The 20,507-nt window shown below is 35.9% G+C and overlaps 1 protein-coding gene across 3 annotated transcripts in view; it reads left to right on the top strand.

Annotated features, from left to right (window-relative positions):
• The first annotated feature begins 3,700 nt into the window (after positions 1–3,700).
• Positions 3,701–20,507, top strand: part of LOC128548030 (suppressor of tumorigenicity 7 protein homolog) — an 85,811-nt gene continuing 69,004 nt past the window's right edge. For 2 of the 3 annotated variants that reach the window (XM_053522298.1, XM_053522302.1), the window contains exon 1: positions 3,701–3,851. In XM_053522298.1, the coding sequence (XP_053378273.1) occupies positions 3,701–3,851 (151 nt within the window). The remainder of the gene's footprint in view (positions 3,852–20,507) is intronic. The other variant, XM_053522300.1, reaches the window with a different exon arrangement.

The raw sequence follows: 20,507 nt of genomic DNA, 5'->3' as shown, positions 1-20,507 counted from the left end.
ACAATGTCACCTTACAACCTAAGGGTCGGGGGATTCATCGAGGGAGGCTGTGAAACATGGAAACCGTGGAGAGCCCTCGATCAAAAGCACTACTACTTTTGATTAACATGCATGCTATGTTTATCTTAGAAGGAAATTAGTGTTTGAACAGGTTTTAACAAATGAAAGGATCGATGGATTTTTACAAGCATTATGAAGATTAGAGCGACACTTGAAAAGTAAACTGTAGATAAATTTAAACAAATTGCAGACGATAATATATGTGGCTATTTATTCAAGAGAGAAAGGATTTAGATACACAACTGACAGAGTTGATCAAATTTTCGCACCTAAGGGAAATAAAGCATTCAGAATTTTATTTATCTTTGTAGTATATATCGGGAGACACGTTAAGAAAATCTTTAGCGGCTAGTTAGCATAGCTCTTAGATTCTGACCCAGAGCTCACCTGTTCTTCACAAGTAACTGACAACCTCCTTACATAAGTGAACCCGCAACTCATATGCGCTTCACGAGCGAGCTTACCATTATAGACCACGAGTGTGGTTGCACTGACACATAAGCATGCAGACACAGAAAGGATAGGAGAGATTTAACCTGTATGATCCATTTGTTTCCGCACAAAATCAACCAACAAAAACAATAAATTAGTGACTAACCCTAACGTCAAACTCTGGCTCCTAATCCCGACTTATATCAGTCAAAACAGACATCAAACCTTAAAGTAAAGACAGAAGAAACCCTAACTAGCGGCATGTCCTGAGATTCGAAAGTCTGGTAAAAATGCTATTCGCGGCTGACTGTTTCAACTTATTAAATATTCAGTCTCGTATCTGTAATAAAAAGGTAACTTTGTGTGCACGACGAGAGAGGTTCTGTTGGCAACGCTCAAATTTCCACTGCATAACGGTACCACTCACTGAACTTTGCAAACTGAGTACAGTTTACGGCACTGTGAGTCATGTTCACTGAACGTTCACCTAAAAGTGTTCACAGCAGTGATAGATATTCATTGAACATTACTCATAGAGTAGCGTTCACAATAGTGTTAAAAAACATTCAACATTGTTCACAGAGTAGTGTTTACAGCAGTGATAGATACTCATTGAACACTGTTCAGCGAGTAGTGTTCACAGCAGTGATAGTTACTCATTGAACACTGTTCACAGAGTAGTGTTCACAGTAGTGATAGATACTCATTGAACATTGTTCACAGAGTAGTGTTCACAGTAGTGATAGATATTCACTGAACACTGTTCACCGAGTAATGTTCACACAGCAGTGATAGTTACTCATTGAACACTGTTCACAGAGTAGTGTTCACAGTAATGATAGATACTCACTGAACACTGTTCACAGAGTAGTGTTCACAGCAGTGATAGATACTCACTGAACATTGTTCATCGAGTGGTGTGCACGGCAGTGATAGATTCACCGAGTAGCGTTCACAACAGTGATAGATACTCACTGAACACTGTTCACCGAGTCGCGTTCACAGCAGTGATAGATACTCACTGAATACTGTTCACCGAGTAGCGTTCACAGCAGTGATAGATACTCACTGAACACATGCTCACAGATTAGCGTTCACAGCAGTGATAGATACTCACTGAACACTGTTCACAGAGTAGCATTCACAATAGTGATAGATACTCACTGAATTCTGTTCATAGAGTAGTGTTCACAGCAGTGATAGATATTCACTGAACATTGTTCATCGAGTAGTGTTCACGGCTGTGATAGATTCACAGAGTAGCGTTCACAGCAGTGATAGATACTCACTGAACACTGTTCACCGAGTAGCGTTCACAGCAGTGATAGATACTCACTGAACACTGTTCACAGAGTAGGGTTCACAGTAGTGATAGATACTCACTGAACACTGTTCACAGAGTAGTGTTCACAATAGTGATAGATACTCACTGAACACTGTTCACAGAGTAGCATTCACAATAGTGATAGATACTCACTGAATTCTGTTCACCGAGTAGCGTTCACAGCAGTGGTAGATACTCACTGAACACTGTTCATCGAGTAGCGTTTAAAGCAGTGATAGATACTCACTGAACACTGGTCACCGAGTAGCATTCACAATAGTGATAGATACTCACTGAACACTGTTCATCGAGTAGCGTTTACAGCAGTGATAGATACTCACTGAACACTGTTCACCGAGTAGCGTTCACAGCAGTGGTAGATACTCACTGAACACTGTTCACAGAGTAGTGTTCACATTTGCTGTGTGTATTCTGTGATTTTGTAACACTATGTTATGTTCACAACATTTTGAATATTACGGAGTAATGTTAAATTGGTCAAAAGTCTCTTGAAAATGGAAAAAAAAATTAAAATATGTTTCATGGGCGTTTCTATAGTCATGCTATAATTTTGCTGTTAGTCATAGTTGACAATACTCGTAGGCTCGTGGCAAAGATATCAGAAATCTCCTTACCTAATAAAGCTACTGAATATTGTTCCAACGCTCAAAAAAAAAAAAGATTATACTGCGGAGGCGCAAGTCTTGTGACAGTTGTTGAAAGTAAAACAGATAATGTCAGGTGTAGAGTAAAAGGAATAACAAAGTTTACAAAGCAAAAGTTAAAAACAAAAGAGGTATGGATACAGTAGCCAGTTAACTAAGGCTGCGACTGGCCATACGTACATGGTTTTGAACGTATTGTTCAAATGAAATAGAAATTTTAATATCAATAGGCACATGAATGTATAACTACGTAGTTTTGATTCCTGGTAGGGGTGGGATAACGGTACTACAGATATAATAGGCAGTTCTAAAATCAGAGCTGTTCTTGCCTGTTTTGTCGGGTCCTAAAAAGTATTTCTCTTGATGTTTTGTCTTCTGTAAAGACATTGAGTACATGTCCTTTCGGGCCTTAAGATTTGCTTTCAAGATACAAATACAAAGTACATTCCACACCTTCTTTTGCCATTGCGTGTGTTGGGATTTCACCTAGAACCTGCAATAGGGGTGTTTCATTTTGTGCCTTACTGCATTTTTAGAAATATGGATTAATACAATTATTCAGTTTTGTTTGGTTTGTAAATATATATGTTGGTGAAACACATTAAATAATGTTTTAAATCATCAGTTTATTTTTTTTCTCTTCCTGAGTCACTTTAATTCCTTTTTATCAGAATTTCATCACTATTAAGATCAAATAGAATATATGGACTAGTAGTAAAGGTATTCAAAATCTAATAGAGAAAGTATGTAACCTCAATAAAACATAAAAATGTGTCAGTTGTTTCCGGTATCCCGACCTGATAGACCTACCCGTCCCTAAATGTTTTTATGGCCTAGGAGAACTTTTTTTCTTCAACTTTTTAACGAAAAGTTGCAAAACTGCACTTTTTATGCTTTAAACATGGTCAGTGATGTTAGAAATCAACTTAATGATGCTCTGAAGGCATAACGAACTTATTTGTATTAATTTTTTGACAAAAAAATAATTTACGAAAAGTCCCACTTAATAAAAAAAATACCGCCCAACCTACCCTAATTTTTTTGAGCATGTTACCAGAAACAAACAATCTTTTTCAGGCCTAATCTATTCGTAGATTTTAGAATATAGAGGGATAGTAATAAGTTTACTTGAGACCTATAAGAGACACTATGTAAAAAAATAGTTTGAAACAACCTACAAAGTAAATGTCACGAAGCCAAATTTTTACGGATAACCGTAATGGCCGGTTTCCTGTCAAGATTTTGTGGCCAAATCAAGGGATGGATTCAATGGTCCTGGACTTATTTATGGGCAGTTTGGTTCATGCTTGTCGTCTTTGTGATTTACATTCTTAGAGGTCCATTGAAGCTTAGTGAAAATATGTCTTATGGTATGCATTTTTAGCAAAATTCACAATCATATTTTCCACCCCACCACATAACTTGTTACTTGATGGATTTTATCTGGTATTACCTTGATTACCTTGATTCTTCCGAGTCTTCTTAAGTCGACGACTTGTATACTCCCTCCTATACTAGTGATATCATTAACTATGCCCGGTTCATATATCATGTCAGTTCTAATTCTTTTATATTCCCATTCCTTGTCCAGTTTTGATTTAAAACTTACAACTGTTTCGCTGCATACTGTCTCTTCCTTTAAGTTGTTCCATGAGTCTATACTTCTAGCAGGAAACGAGTTCAGTTTCATGGATTTATTACATCTAGACTTTTCAATTTTGAAGATACGCCCCCGTGTTGTGTTATCATTGAACTGGAAAAACTTATCATGTAGCTGATGTCTTAAAAACCGTTTATAATCTTAAGAATTTCAATGAGATCATATCTACATCTTCTGTAATGAAGCGTTGGCAAGTTAAGACGTACTTATCTGTCTCTAGACAGTAAATTACGTAATTCTGGTACAACTTTTGTTGCTCTACGTTGCACATTCTCTACGAGCTGCATATTTTTCTTGGTCAACAGATATATCGATACAATTTTGTATACATGTATGGCAAAAGCTGTCTTCTTCATGAATTTTACCGTTTATAAAGATAAACAATTGCATCATGTTTAAATGAACTACAGCCATTTACATTATTCGTTCCACTGGACCTAAAAAATTTCAGCTCGGAGATGTTTATCCCTAAATTACGACCCTATGCTGTTATGGATCTGCGCTGAAACGAATCCCGTTCTTAAACCTTATCAAAAATCGTGCCAGAAATCTGTTGCACTATAATTTCATCAAATGAAATGCAGTGGACTCACATTTTACTTTAAAGGCAGTGGCTAGAGAACTGGAATCGGTTCCCTAGACAGCGAATTTATTCGTCCGGACCCGGATTCCACTTTGTTTCTTTTGGTAAGTATCAAGCATGTTATTATCTTAATTAATTTTACCATTTCAGCAAGCATGCCCTAGCATTTATCTGCTTTTACTGTGTCTTCATAAGTGTACTCACTGCTTACTTTCCACCATATAGGAATGATAAAATAAACTGGTACGAATGAATGCGGAAATTGTCTGCATTGGAGCAAGCCAAAATAAACTTAAAATTTAACTTAAAACTTAAACTTGAAAGGTACTGTATTTAAGTACTTAATTTGTTTTAATTGTTTCTTTTATTGTATTGTACTACAATACAGTAAAAGAAACAGTTAAAACAAATTAAGTATTTTCTGTTAATTAGTATTGGTCACATGTATATCTTTTCAATTTGCTATAAATCATTTGCAAACTAATCCAATAAAAAAAACAGTTGCACATGAAATGCCGAGGTGTTACAGACGAGTATTTTCAAAGTGTTTAAACATCTGCTTGAAGCTTTAATGGCAATTAAATTATTTTGTACATCTGTAAATGCGTGCTAATACAAATCAATACTAATTTACTATTTTATATTTAAATAAATTAAACATAATACTTGTTTAACGCAAATAACGTTCAAAAAAGTAGTTTTCACCCATTCATTCGTACTAGTTTATATCATTCCAATAGGGTGGACACAGTATGCGTTGAGTACACTTTTGGAGGCAGTAAACACAAATAAATGAAAGGGCACGGTAAAATTAATTAAGACAATAATGATTAATAAACTTGATACTTACCATGAAACAAAGTGGATTTCGGCAGTTTTATGCTGGAAATAAAATTCTGGTTTCCTAGCCTATGCATGGAATTTTGGCTAGAGAACTGGTTCCGGACGAATAAGTTTGCTGCCTTCTTTAAAATATTTCTAATCCATTTTTTTTTTGATCTGACATAAAACACGGCTACTAAACGCTAGCGCCACCACCAAATTGTGGTGATAAGGAAAAGAGCTATCGACATTTCGGTGGTGCAGCTATCGCCCGTTTCTACTTGTAAACACGTGAGTAAAATTTATATTTTATCTTATATTTTCATTGATAGAACTTGTTTCGAAAATCGGAGAATGTAGTTCCGTGTAATAACACCTTTACTACAGGTTGGCTGTAATTTCATTAAAATATTATGCAAATTGTGGTGCAAGGAGCTTTTCTCCCGAATTTGACAGTGGCATATTTTCATATCGGCCAGCATTCGAACACTATTCCGATGATTGGACACACTGTAAGAAATACCTGCGCATGCAAATGGTGTAGAAATGAATTACACGTATTCCCATACATCAAAGAATTATGAAAAACACAGGTAAAAGTTAAAACACGACTACTTTTGAAAGTGTTGGCGCTATCACTCAAGTGGTGGTGCTATACAGTAGTGGTGGCGCTGTTGTATATGATTAGTGGCTGATATATTCAATTTTAATATATGAAAATGTCTGTCTGTAAGCCAAGGAAATTTCTACAATATTCGATGTTATCAACCTATCCCACACTACACCAAAATTACGTTACTCAACAAAATACATGTAGTAACCTCTACATGATCGCAACATAATCTACATGTATATGGATTGATATTGTACATCTAAGCTTTATTGATTAATCATATTTAATCGATTGGAACTGAAAATGTACTGTACTCGCTTTACAGAAAGAATTGTAAGTAAGGTCTTTTGTTTACAATGACATGCAAACGATGTTTAAAAACAAAGGGAAGTAACTTTCAGAATCTTAATATAACAAATAAATTCTACACTATCTTCAATGATTTCCTGGACACAAATCTTTGTTTGAAAAACGTATTGCTACTATTTTTCTTGACCTGAATTTTAAAGTAAACTTACGTTTGTATTTAAGTAGAATACTTAAAGGTTAGAAATAATTCTACATTAACATTTTAAACAAAGGAAAATGTTTACTTTGACTACAAGAGTCCCAAGGGTCTGTGAGTATTTTGTTCTTTTTTTTTCTTGGATAGAGAAAGTTTCGTAAATGTAAATAAACTATGATTGTGTTTTTTTCTTTCTTTAACAACATAATTCCTTGCAGGAAAATTATTTATTAGAGAATATTGGTGTTTGTTTTGTTCCGATGCGTCAGCAGTTCGTATTATTGAATGCCGCAACAGCGCCACCACTACTGTATAGCGCCATCACTAGAGTTATAGCGCCACCATTTTTAAAAATCCTGGTATATTTCTTCTAACCCGGGATTCTATTATTCATAGTGTGTGCGTATATAGTTATTTATCATTTCTACACCATTTGCATGCGCAGGTTTGTTCTTACAGTGTGTCTATTCATCGGAATGTTCAAATACTGGCCAATATGAAAATGTGCCACTGTCAGATTCAGGAGAAAAGCTCCTGACACCACAATTTGCATATTATTTTAATGAAATAACAGCCAACCTGTAGTAAAAGTTTTGTTACCCGGAACTACATTCTCCGATGTTTGAAAAAAATTCTATCAATAAAAATATAAGATAAAATATAAATTTTACTTACGTGTTTACATGTAGAAACGGGCGATAGCTGCACCACGGAAATATGGATAGCTCTTTTCCTTATCACCACAATTTGGTGGTGGCACTAGCGTTTAGTAGCCGTGTAAAATAATCCGTGCAACCTAATTTGAACACAAGTTATACACATTAGTTTCAAATGGGTACCCCTGTCTGCAATATTTTGTCTGCCATTGCAGTTGTCACCTGATCAGGGTATTCTTCATTTTGAAAACCAGTAGGCGGTTTAGAATCGTTATTTATTTTTAAACCTTCTAAGGTATGTTTTTATGAACTTTATCGAAATGATTATGTTTATGATTAAATTAAATTCATAAATATGCAAAATTTTGATCTTTATTTTCAAAAATAACCACATGCTCTGAACTTTTGCATGACGTCATCAGTTTCTCATGAGGGACTGTGCGAGATGTTGTGGTTTGACACTAGTTATTTAATCAAATGGAGTTTTGCCAATAACTTAATGGACGCGACCATCAGAAAATGAAAACAGCTTTAGTTAAGTTCTGGTAGCCAAAACTAGTTCCGCTGGTGCTTAACACATGTATACTCAAATATTTTGCTTAATTAATAATTTATTTTGTGAAACCAGCTGCACAAGAGCCAAGTTACCACCCAGATCTTTGAAGTTGGACACTTTCTAGAAGAAGAGAAGCCTGTATAATATTTATTTATCTATATATTTATATTTGTTGTGGCCTCGTGGACTGTCCTTCAGTAAAACTTCACAGGTGGACAAGAAGTAGTTTGTTTATTGAATTTGAAAGCATGTGGAAATTCTAGCCGTTCTTTGCTAAGTTCTTAAGAATTGAATGTAAAGCAGTTTTGCATTCATTTAAAAAAGGATGTCGCAAAGTTTGAGATACAAATGAACTAAAGCAGTTTGTTTGGTTCTTTCACGTGTCCAATGTAAAGCATTGATACATGGGGATGACATGGAGTGAAATTCAGAGCATTTTGTTAAACTTTTCAGCATTTTTAACCAGGTTTTCAACAGTTATTAGATTGGGGTATGTCGTTGGTCGGGCGGGCGGGCGGATGGGCGGGCGGCGGCGTCAAACTGGTGTTTCCGGTCAATAACTTTTGTTTCGGTAAAGATATTTGAATAAAACTTGGTATGTATATAGCTAATATCAAGACAAAGGCTGGGATTGATTTTGGGGTTTCTGGGGTCAAGGTCAAGGTCACTGTTACTTAAAATAGAAAAAGGGTTTCCGGTCAATAACTTAACTTAGGAATGAGCTATCATGATGAAACTTGGTTTATAGAAAACTTATATAAAGTTGTAGCTTGTGATTGATTTTGGGGTTTCTGGGATCAAGGTCAAGGTCATTGTTACTAAAAATAGGGTAAGGTTAGGGTTAGGGTTAGGGTTGTGCTTTAAAGTGGTGCACTGTGATTCAGTATACTTTTTTATTCTTATGAAATGTGTTGAAAACCTAGTTTCGTGGCATTGCCGCGTTTCTTGTTTCTTAGTTTAAAGGATTTTAATGAAAAATATTTTATAATGTGTCTAGCACCTGTGATTCATCCATGGACCTGATTATTGTAGGCCAGATAAATGTATCAGTCTGAGAAAGTGGTATATTTACTGATAACTTTACAGATTGTGTGAACTGCATTTTGTCCTCCAACTTGCAGCACAAAATTAATTGGTTTACTTATGATAAGCACACTGTATCTAAAAAGGATTTCTCTCTATCTGTTCTTGGGGCTTTATCTCACTCTGTCCCTCTGGTCAGGTCGTTCTGTGTCTGTACTAGTAGAGGATGAATTTCGCGCCCTGTATGGCTGCGTTTGCTGTTAATCGCCTTTGAACGTGTTTATCATAAAGAGGGCACTTGATAAATCTGGTATGATAATAATAAAGATAAGCTATAAGTATAGGTGGATACTCCGGCGTGCATCGTCTGCATCAACTTTTACATTCTTACTTAAACATTTTCCCATCTGAAACTACTGGTCACAAGTACACCAGACTTGGTCAGTAGCATCCTGGCATGGACCTGTATCAAGTTTGTTGAAAGGTTCACCTTGGTCCCCTTTAGGGCCGTCAGAGCTTAAAATAGAATATTTACACACCTCCTCTCATGAACTGCTTGATGGATTCATCAAACTTTGTAGCATCATTATAAAATCTTAAGTTCTGCAGAATTTGCTCAATTGGGGGCACTTGGCCTCTTTCAGGGGCCTCTAGAGCTAAAAATAGAAATACTTTTAACAACTCCTTTTCATGAACTGCTTGATGGATCTTCATCAAACTTGGTCTGTAGATCATTATCAAGTCCTCCCAATTTTGTTCAAATGGGGGCACTTGGCCACTTTTAAAGGCAGCTAGAGCTAAAATTAGAAATACCTTTAAAAAACTTCTTCTCATGAACCGCTTGATGGACCTTCATCAGACTTAGTCTGTAGCATCATAATGTTGCTAAACAAATGTCAGCTTGTCTGACGGTTATTTTTTCAAGGCCTTGCTTGTACAATTGCCATGTCTTCAAATCATCACAAATTTTGGTCAGATGCTGGGAAGATTCTTTGAAAATATTCCTGTACAAAGAAGATGAAACAGGAGGAGCACTCTGACCAGTAGTTGTTAGTTATTATTTTCAGGGTTGGCATGGTATTTACCGGTGCGGTATTTACCGGTGGTAATTCCCGGTAATTCCTGTACCGGGAAATACTCCTAAAAATTGCAAAAGTGGGAAATACTGGGAAATACTCAAATTTTCAGCAAAAAACAGTTTATTTTGACAAAAAAACAAAAAGGTTTCTCTGTCGCATCTTCATACGTTTTGGTGTTGACATGATATCCTGATCATCAGCTGCAAATACAAAGATAAAAGAAGTTTTAATGGCCTGCAAGTTACTTAAGGGACATCTTGATTTTATAGTTATATATATCATTTGCCACATGTACATGTAAGTTCTAATCATATTACTGTTTTCCTATGCGTAAGTTATTTCCTATATGCCAGATAGGCTGATCTTGTGATTCATGTGAACAAGTGTTATGTTGCAGTATGCTTTACTTATCTGACTGCAAGAATTTAGATTTAGACAGGGGCCCTGTATTACTGCTTTTATGAGCCCAGGTAATGCAGATGGTCCCTGTTAGAGTCAAAACGAAGCAGTATATATACTATGTTTTATGAATGTTTAAAATACATACCTGGTTTTCCAGTTGAAGGACTGCTCATCTCGAAGAAAGATTGTTTCTTAGATGGTGTACTTGATGATGGTTCACACTCAGATAACTTAACATTGTCAATATCAATATCCGGCTTTGGAAGCACTTTGACACATTTAGTTCTATGAGTCCTTAATCTGTCACTCTTTGCACTGACAATACATCCACAGTCTTTACACTTTGCTTTTTGTTTTGAACCATCATCAGATTCTATGATACCATAAAAATTCCACACAGGATCTTTGGGCTTCATATTAATGCTAACTGTCACAGGATGAAAAGCGGAATGAAGTACTTTTGAAAAATAAAAAGCAATTACATTGTATTTTGAGAAAGTGAATAAATGCTCAGAGGTTTGACTGATGAATTTCTTTCACTGTTTTGTGAAATCACAATGGTGGGAATTATTTTACAGCAAAGTATTGTTACTTTATTTGCAACAAACATGTGCAGTAGGATAGTTAAATATAGTGCTTGGGGCTATACTGTATATTCTGTATCATTATAGAACCTGTCAATAATCCACCAATTAGCAGTAACACCTCCCCTGTATTTTGGAGTGTATAATTGGACTATTTGAAAGGAGTGTAATCTTGTCTGAAGTTAGTATGATAAAATTTTTGTGTCAATGTAAGGCCTGAAGAGAATTCCCCAGTATTTCCCGGGAAATACCAGTATTTCCCGGGAATTACCAGTATTTCCCGTCTTTTTGCCAACCCTGATTATTTTATAACCAAGCATTAGTGATGATCACACATTCTCATATATCTTTATTAGAAAATTGTAGATCCAAACCTTCTCCACTTAATATGAGTGAAGGGAGATAACTAAAACTAGAATATCTTAAGTATTTATGAGTTATGTATAAGCTCCCCTTGCAGGAAGCCGAGTTAAAAGATTTTTTTACTGGCTAAGATTGTCTATAAATGGCAGACTGAATAGTATTTAGGTAGGTTTCATAGTCTTTTTGACAAAATCAGACTAACTAATAAAAACACAGTTACGAGATGTAAAAGTGTGATAAACACAAAGACTTGAAGAAACAAACAAGTTACAATGGTAGAAATGTGCAAGCTGCAAAGGTGTAAAAAGGTAGGACTACCCATTTTACAAAGTCATGAATACACCTGCTACAGAATAGGAATATACAAGTTATAGTAGTAGAAATACCAGTACACACACTACATAAATTACATTCATGTGGCCTGATGCGAGGAAGTTGGCAGTTACTTGCGGAGAACAGGTTTGTACTGGTACAGAATCCAGGAACACTGGTTAGGTTAACTGCCTGCCTTCAAATAACAGAAAAACGGCGTTAAACCCAAAACAAACAAACCAACAATGGAAGGAATACAGCATTAACCTTTACCCTGCTAAATTTCTAAAATGGACTGGTCCATCATTTAATTTTGGCATTGTCATTTATTATTGGAAGGGTTGTTCACTGAAAAGGTACTGACTGAATAGTGAACAGTGCATACCATCGGCAGTGGTCGCAAAGGCAGAATCACTTACTAACAGCAGGCTAAAAGTTAATGAATACACAAGTTACAATATTAGGAATACACCGGTTACCAAATTTGGAGGAATACACAACCTATAAGTACCTGAATTAAATTAAAACATTTACAATGGGCAGAATACTCCATTTGAAAGGGTTGAAAATCCTCGAAATACAACATTTTCAGAGGTAGAAATACACAAGTTAAAATGGTGGGAATTCACAAGCTACAATGATGGAAATACACTAACAAAAGCAGGAATATACAAGTTACATTGGTTGGAACACACAAGCTACAATGATAGAAATACACCTTTTACAAAAGCAGGAATATACAAGTTACATCGGTGGGAATTCACAAGCTACAATGATAGAAATACACCTTTTACAAAAGCAGGAATACACAAGTTACATCGGTTGGAACACACAAGCTACAATGATAGAAATACACCTTTTACAAAAGCAGGAATACACAAGTTACATTGGTTGGAACACACAAGGAGCAATGATAGAAATACACCTTTTACAAAAGTAGGAATACACAAGTTACATTGGTTGGAACACACAAGCTACACCTTTTACAAAAGCAAGAATACACAAGTTACATTGGTTGGAACACACAAGCAACAATGATAGAAATACACCTTTTACAAAAGTAGGAATACACAAGTTACATTGGTTGGAACACACAAGCTACTTTGATAGAAATACACCTTTTACAAAAGCAGAAATACACTAGTTAAATTGGTTGGAACACACAAGCTACAATGATAGAAATGCACCTTTTACAAAAGCAGGAATGCACAAGTTACATTGGTTGGAACACACAAGCTACAGTGATAGAAATACACCTTTTACAAAAGCAGGAATGCACTAGTTACATTGGTTGGAACACACAAGCTACACTGATAGAAATACACCTTTTACAAAAGCAGGAATGCACAAGTTACATTGGTTGGAACACACAAGCTACAATGATAGAAATGCACCTTTTACAAAAGCAGGAATGCACAAGTTACATTGGATGGAACACACAAGCTACAGTGATAGAAATACACCTTTTACAAAAGCAGGAATGCACAAATTACATTGGTTGGAACACACAAGCTACACTGATAGAAATACACCTTTTACAAAAGCAGGAATGCACAAGTTACATTGGTTGGAACACACAAGCTACAATGATAGAAATGCACCTTTACAAAAGCAGGAATGCACAAGTTACATTGGTTGGAACACACAAGCTACAGTGATAGAAATACACCTTCACAAAAGCAGGAATACACTAGTTACATTGGTTGGAACACACAAGCTACACCTTTTACAAAAGCAGGAATACACAAGTTACATTGGTTGGAATACACAAGCAACAATGATAGAAATACACCTTTTACAAAAGTAGGAATACACAAGTTACATTGGTTGGAACACACAAGCTACTTTGATAGAAATACACCTTTTACAAAAGCAGAAATACACTAGTTACATTGGTTAGAACACACAAACTACAATGATAGAAATACACCTTTTACAAAAGCAGGAATGCACTAGTTACATTGGTTGGAACACACAAGCTACAATGATAGAAATGCACCCTTTACAAAAGCAGGAATGCACAAGTTACATTGGTTGGAACACACAAGCTACAATGATAGAAATACACCTTTTACAAAAGCAGGAATGCAGAAGTTACATTGGTTGGAACACACAAGCTTAGTACAGTGATAGAAATACACCTTTTTACAAAAGTAGGAATGCACAAGTTACATTGGATGGAACACACAAGCTACAATGATAGAAATACACCTTTTACAAAAGCAGGAATGCACAAGTTACATTGGTTGGAACACACAAGCTACAATGATAGAAATACACCTTTTACAAAAGCAGGAATGCACAAGTTACATTGGTTGGAATACACAAGCTACAATGATAGAAATGCACCTTTTACAAAAGCAGGAATATACAAGTTACATTGGTTGGAACACACGAGCTACAATGATAGAAATGCACCTTTTACAAAAGCAGGAATACACTAGTTACAATGGTTGGAACACACAAGCTACACCTTTTACAAAAGCAGGAATACACAAGTTACATTGGTTGGAACACACAAGCAACAATGATAGAAATACACCTTTTACAAAAGTAGGAATACACAAGTTACATTGGTTAGAACACACAAGCTACTTCGATAGAAATACACCTTTTACAAAAGCAGAAATACACAAGTTACATTGGTTGGAACACACAAGCTACAATGATAGAAATACACCTTTTATAAAAGCAGGAATACACTAGTTACATTGGTTGGAACACACAGGCTACACCTTTTACAAAAGCAGGAATACACAAGTTACATTGGTTGGAACACACAAGCAACAATGATAGAAATACACCTTTTACAAAAGCAGGAATACACAAGTTACATTGGTTGGAACACACAAGCTACAATGATAGAAATGCACCTTTTACAAAAGCACGAATATACCAGTTGCATTGGTTGAACACACAACTACAATGAGATATACACCTTTTACAAGCAGGAATACACTATACTTTGGTGGAACACAATACATGATAGAAATACACCTTTTACAAAAGCAGGAATACACTAGTTACATTGGTTGGGACACACAAGCTACAATGATAGAAATACACCTTTTACAAAAGCAGGAATACACAAGTTACATTGGTTGGAACACACAAGCTACAATGATAGAAATACACCTTTTACTAAAGCAGGAATATACAAGTTACATTGGTTGGAACACACAAGCTACAATGATAGAAATACACCTTTTACAAAAGCAGGAATACACTAGTTACATTGGTTGGAACACACAAGCTACAGTGATAGAAATACACCTTTTACAAAAGCAGGAATACACTAGTTACATTGGTTGGAAAACACAAGCTACAAAGATCAAAATATGCAAACTGCAAAGGTACTGTGAGATCATTTAATTTACTTTGACGAGCATCTTGTGAACAAACCATTGGTATATGTCTGAACGAAATAGTCGGTTTTGTTTCAGTGCATACCTATGTTTATCGTTGATGGAGCCTCCATAAACTATACGAAAGCTGCTGGTCAGTACTGCCGCATGCACACAACTACGGACCAGATCGGATGGCTGTGGTGTCTTTTTTGGCAACATTAAGTACAATTTACATTATCTTGGGCATAATTTGTTCGAAAATTAATCCCTCACGAATAATAATGATTTCACAGTATATTAAATGAATAAACAGAATGTGTTTTAAGGAAGATCCTAATCACATTAAATACAAAAAACTTTCGTGCACACTCTGCAGAAGACAAAGCAAAATGAAACAAACTATTTTTGAGACAGTTGAGAGCTTTTCATTAACAATAATGAGCAACAGAATTACAGGAAACTTCCTCTTGAATTGTTCCATCATCTTTTCCCAGTACAAGAATATATATCAGTTTCAATAGATCTTTAAAATTTATGATATTGTGTACAAAGCCTGTGTACTAAATGTTCTTTTATTTAGCTGCAGTTTTGTACCTGTGCATGTATGAAGTCTGTGATTTTAATATGGTTTCAGTTCACGATCCCTGAAGTATTGTAAATTTATAGTACTTGTGTGTGTGTTTTTTTTTTTTAATGAAGATGTGAATAATACACTGAATTGTATAATACTGAATTGCAAATCCAGGGATTTTTGTCCTCCATGAACAGATGTTACCAAGCTTATGACCGTTGATAAAAACTGCTCCTGTTCTTCAGTTGTGATAATTGATAGTCTGGTTGACTTGTGGCATTAAAAATGCATATTCTGACTTAGTTGAATTTTGCAACTTTGACACTACCTCAGTGCTTTTGGCAAAAAATGTGTCTGCTTTCCGCTGGGAAGATTGGGCCTGTTGGCTAACTCTTGACTACTGATCCGGTGTTCTTTATGTAGTTCTTCTTTTGGCCACATGCATATACAGGCATACCTGTGCTAAAACCATGCGCAAACTAAGACATTTATTTTTGTATTTATTTGTATCATATGTGACATTTTATATGCCATCCAGCTGGCTTACGGAAGGTCAGTAGTGTTACCCAGGTGCTCACCTGTGATGAAATAATGCACGGGTTCTTCCTCCAGCATCAAAAGCTTGAAAGACCCATATGACCTGTAATTGTGTCTGTGAGACGTTAAACCCAAAAAAAACAAAAAACATTTTATAAATGCATGAACATGGCTTTTCAAATTTTTTCACTCTAACTGCAAGTGAGTTGCTTTAATGTTTACACTCACTATTTAATGGAAATAATCTAAATTAGAAAATCACAAGATTTGAAAGTGAATGTTATTCTACGATAATCACCTGATATTGATATAACTATCAGTGGATCCTGATGGCCACTTGCTGTGTTTATTTTTGATGCAGCTGTCAGCGACAGAAGAAAGTGTTTTCTGCAGAAGTAACTTTAGCAAATTGTAAACAGTACATCCTTGGGGGGGAAATAGAGAAAAATCAATATTGCAAGACCTTCTTCAATAATTGCTGTTTTTAGAGAAGTTTTTCTTAGTTAGGGAAGGTCTCGACAGCACTCGGAGTGCGAGCTTTTAGTATACATCTCTCTGACATCAACAAAAATCAATTTACACTGGTCTCTGTCACACTTTGTGAGCCTGCTGATTTCCTTTAGAAGATGTTCTGATTTGAGGTTCTTTCATCACCGAGTCATGTGGAGAAGTTGTCAGTTACTGGTAAATAACCTGGAAGTACTGGTACAAAATCAATGGACGCTACTAGATTAAAATTGTAATGACTGAAATGTTGATGAAAAATTGGTACAGAACAGAGTGGGGTGTTGAATTTTTATACGCCAGAAGGGACGTATTATGTTATGACGCTGGTGTCCGTCCGTCTGTCCATTAGCAATTTCGTGTCCGCTCTGTACCTCTTGAACCCCTTGAAGGAAACTTGACACAAATGTTCACCACACCGAGAGGATGTGCAGAGCGCATGTTTTGGATGTCTTGCTTCAAGGTCAAGGTCACACTTAGGAGTCAAAGGTCATATCAGTTTGTTTCGTGTCCACTCTGTAACTCTTGAACCCCTTGAAGGATTTCAAAGAAACTTTACACAAATGTTCACCACACCAAGACAGCGTGCAGAGCGCATGTTCCTGACGACTTGCTTCAAGGTCAAGGTCACACTTAGGGGTCAAAAGTCGTATCAGTTTGTTTTGTGTCCGCTCTGTAACTCTTGAACCCCTTGAAGGATTTCAAAGAAACTTGGCAGAAATGTTCACCACACTGAGACGATGTGCAGAGCACATGTTCCAGATGACTGGCTTCAAGGTCAAGGTCACACTTAAGGGTCAAAGGTCATATATGACTTTTCTTTGTGTATATTGCTCTGCATTGCATGCTCTGCATTGCAGTGCTCTTGCTTTTATTTGGCAGATCTCTTTTTTGTACTTACAATATTTTTTTTTTAGAATTACTTCCCTTTTATGTTACTATAAATAGCTTATTTTGAAACTTTTTTTATTATTGGCCGTAGGGAAAAACCAAGACCACTTTTCTGTGGTACAACATGGATGGTACTTTCATTTTTTAGGTCTATTTTAACATACCTGTACCTGATTAGGATTTTTTTGTAGACTTTGAATATTTTTTTTGTGGACATAGATTTGTTTTTTGAAGTTTTCCTTTTGTTGTTCCAGTCCTTTGGGCTACAACAGTCAAGTTCTTAAAATTTTGCTCCCATCCTATGATGTAAGCCTTCGGGCGTATATTGCCCCGCTTGGCGGCGCTCTTGTTATATCTGATTTTGTTAGTATTGAATTAAAACTTTTGATACTCATTTAGGTTAAATAAACTGAGAATATGATGGGTGCATGTTAATAAAAGTGAGTTTGGAGGACCAGTTTAAAATCTCCAGCATCTGATTGGTTGATTTTGAGCACATTTTTTTTTAATTGACTAATGGCAAAGCAGCACTCTAATACTTGTCTCGATTACTTAGATTCAGGTATCTTCAGATAATAAGTATATTTCCATAGAGAGAAAACCTTTCCCCATTTGTTTATTTCGTGGTCCAGAGAGTAAAGGTAGATAGTAGGAAATTTTTAGAAAAGCATTTCATTCAAAGTTAAAAAACATCATACACAAAGTTACAGTAAAGGGAGATAATCTGAAATTCTTTATTTCAAATTTACAAAGTCGGGTGATTCGATTATGAAAATGTTACCATAGAGGAAAGATCGGAATTTTGAAACAGTTTGATCATGGCCATGTTTGTATATCTCTGTCTTGTAGCAGACATGACAAGGATTGGTTTCTGTTTTTCTGAGTTTTTGTTCATGTGTAACATATTAAGCAAATTCATGTACAAATTTAATTAAGTGTCACAAATTTGCAGGTTATTTTGTAAATGTTATATGAGCCACGCCATGAGAAAACCAACATAGTGGGTTTGCGACCAGCATGGATCCAGACCAGCCTGCCCATCCGCGCAGTCTGGTCAGGATCCATGCTGTTCGCTAACGGTTTCTCTAATTGCATTGGGCTTTGAAAGTGAACAGCATGGATCCTGACCAGACTGCGCGAATGTGCAGGCTGGTCTGGATCCATGCTGGTCGCAAAGCCACTATGTTGGTTTTCTCATGACACGGCTCATATCATGTTTAAAACTGTTTGAAACATTAATCCTTATAATTCCAATGTAAAACATTTTTTCATGTCCAAATTTCAGTTGAAAAAATTAGAGCTTTTGTTTGCCATCCTTCCATCTGCGTCTGCATTGTCAATGGCATCTGTTTCAAAACTCTTTTGCCTGTAATTAGGTTTCTGAGAAGAGCCATTCCAGGTGCTTCCAAACTTCAAACATGTCATTTGAGTTGACCTCACAGGACAAGTTAAATTTGTTAAAATTATGTCCCTTTTTAGCTCGACTATTCAGTCTAGCTATTCTACTAACCTTGGCGTCGGCGTCAGCGTCACACCTTGGTTAAAGTTTTACATGCAAGTACATATAGCTATTACCTTAAGGCATATAGCTTTGAAATTTAGTTTTTCTTTTTCTAGGTCAATTACCAACCTCACTGGGTCAAGTCCCGTAACTCTGACATGTATTTTCGGCAAATTATGTCTCCTCTGGACTTAGAAAATCCTGGTTAAAGTTTTGCGTGCAAGTTACTATCTCCAAAACAAATGCAGATATTGAATTGAAACTTAACATGTGTATTTGGGGTCATAAAACTAGGTGATAACATCAAGTTCCATAACTCTGACATGCATTTTGGCCAAATTATGTCCCCTTTTGTCCAAAACTAATGCAGATACTAGATTGAAACTATATTTATTTCAACATTTAGGGTAATATTCCTGCTTCTGGGACAACAGTTTGAATAGTCGAGCATTGGCTGTCTTAGGGACAGCTCTTGTTAAAATAGAAAGATTATGAAAGTTTGGCATGTAAGCAGGTTTCAGCCAGTACTGGAGCAAATGCTTTTAAACTGAAATTTTCAACATTAAGGCAGGTTTCATTATTTTCAACACAAAAATTTTGTTAACATTTGCTCATTAGGTCAAATGTTTTCAGAATCAATTTGATTTTGACGGAGATTTTGATTATATCATTTTGTTTCAGTGCCAAAGGAAATAAGTTGAGTGAAATTAGTTTGTGAAATATAGCCACATTTCAAAAAAACAAAAACAGTGACATTTCAAGAAAACAGTAGTTTTAACAATTATTCATAAATAATCTTCAATGTAGCTTTATCAAAGTCACATGATCTCTTTCAACCAAGCAATTTCTTGTACCAATTTGGACAGAACCAGTAATTGCTATAAAGGGTGTTCGCTGAAAATTTACTGACTGAATAGCGAACAGTGCAGACCATGATCAGGCTGCACGGATGTGCTGGCTGATCTTGGTCTGCACTCTTAGCAAAGGCAGAATCACTTGTCACCAGCAGGCTAAAGGTTAAAGTTACGGTTTGCCTTTCACAGCATGTGATCAAGCAAGTTGCTAATTTGCCATTATCTAGTTATTAACTAACACCACTGCACAGGTATTTTTGTTGACATAGACAGAGAATATAACATCTTGTTCTTTGATGTTGCTTGTTCGTGACTTTGTCTTAGATGTTGTTTGTTTTCAACTTGTTCTTAGATATTTTTAGCTTGACTATACTACTCACCCCAGTGTTGGTTAAAGTTTTTATGAAATGGTTATATCTTGTATACCTTCAGAGATCTTTACTTCAAACTTGGACCCCTTGTTTATTATAACAGTCTACCTGTAGCCAAGAGCACATAACTCTGCCAAATATTTTGGCTGAATTATGTTCCTTTTTGGACTTGGAAATTGGTTCAGATTACATACAAGTCGTTGTTTTGTAAAAACTATTTGACATATGTGGCTTTGAAACTTTGAACTCTTGTTTATTATAACAGTCTCTACCTGTTGGCAAGAGTACATAA

Source organism: Mercenaria mercenaria, chromosome 13, assembly GCF_021730395.1.
Source record: "Mercenaria mercenaria strain notata chromosome 13, MADL_Memer_1, whole genome shotgun sequence".
Classification (NCBI taxonomy): domain Eukaryota; kingdom Metazoa; phylum Mollusca; class Bivalvia; order Venerida; family Veneridae; genus Mercenaria; species Mercenaria mercenaria.
Note: the sequence above shows the minus strand (reverse complement) of the source record. Positions and strands in the feature narration are given on the sequence as shown.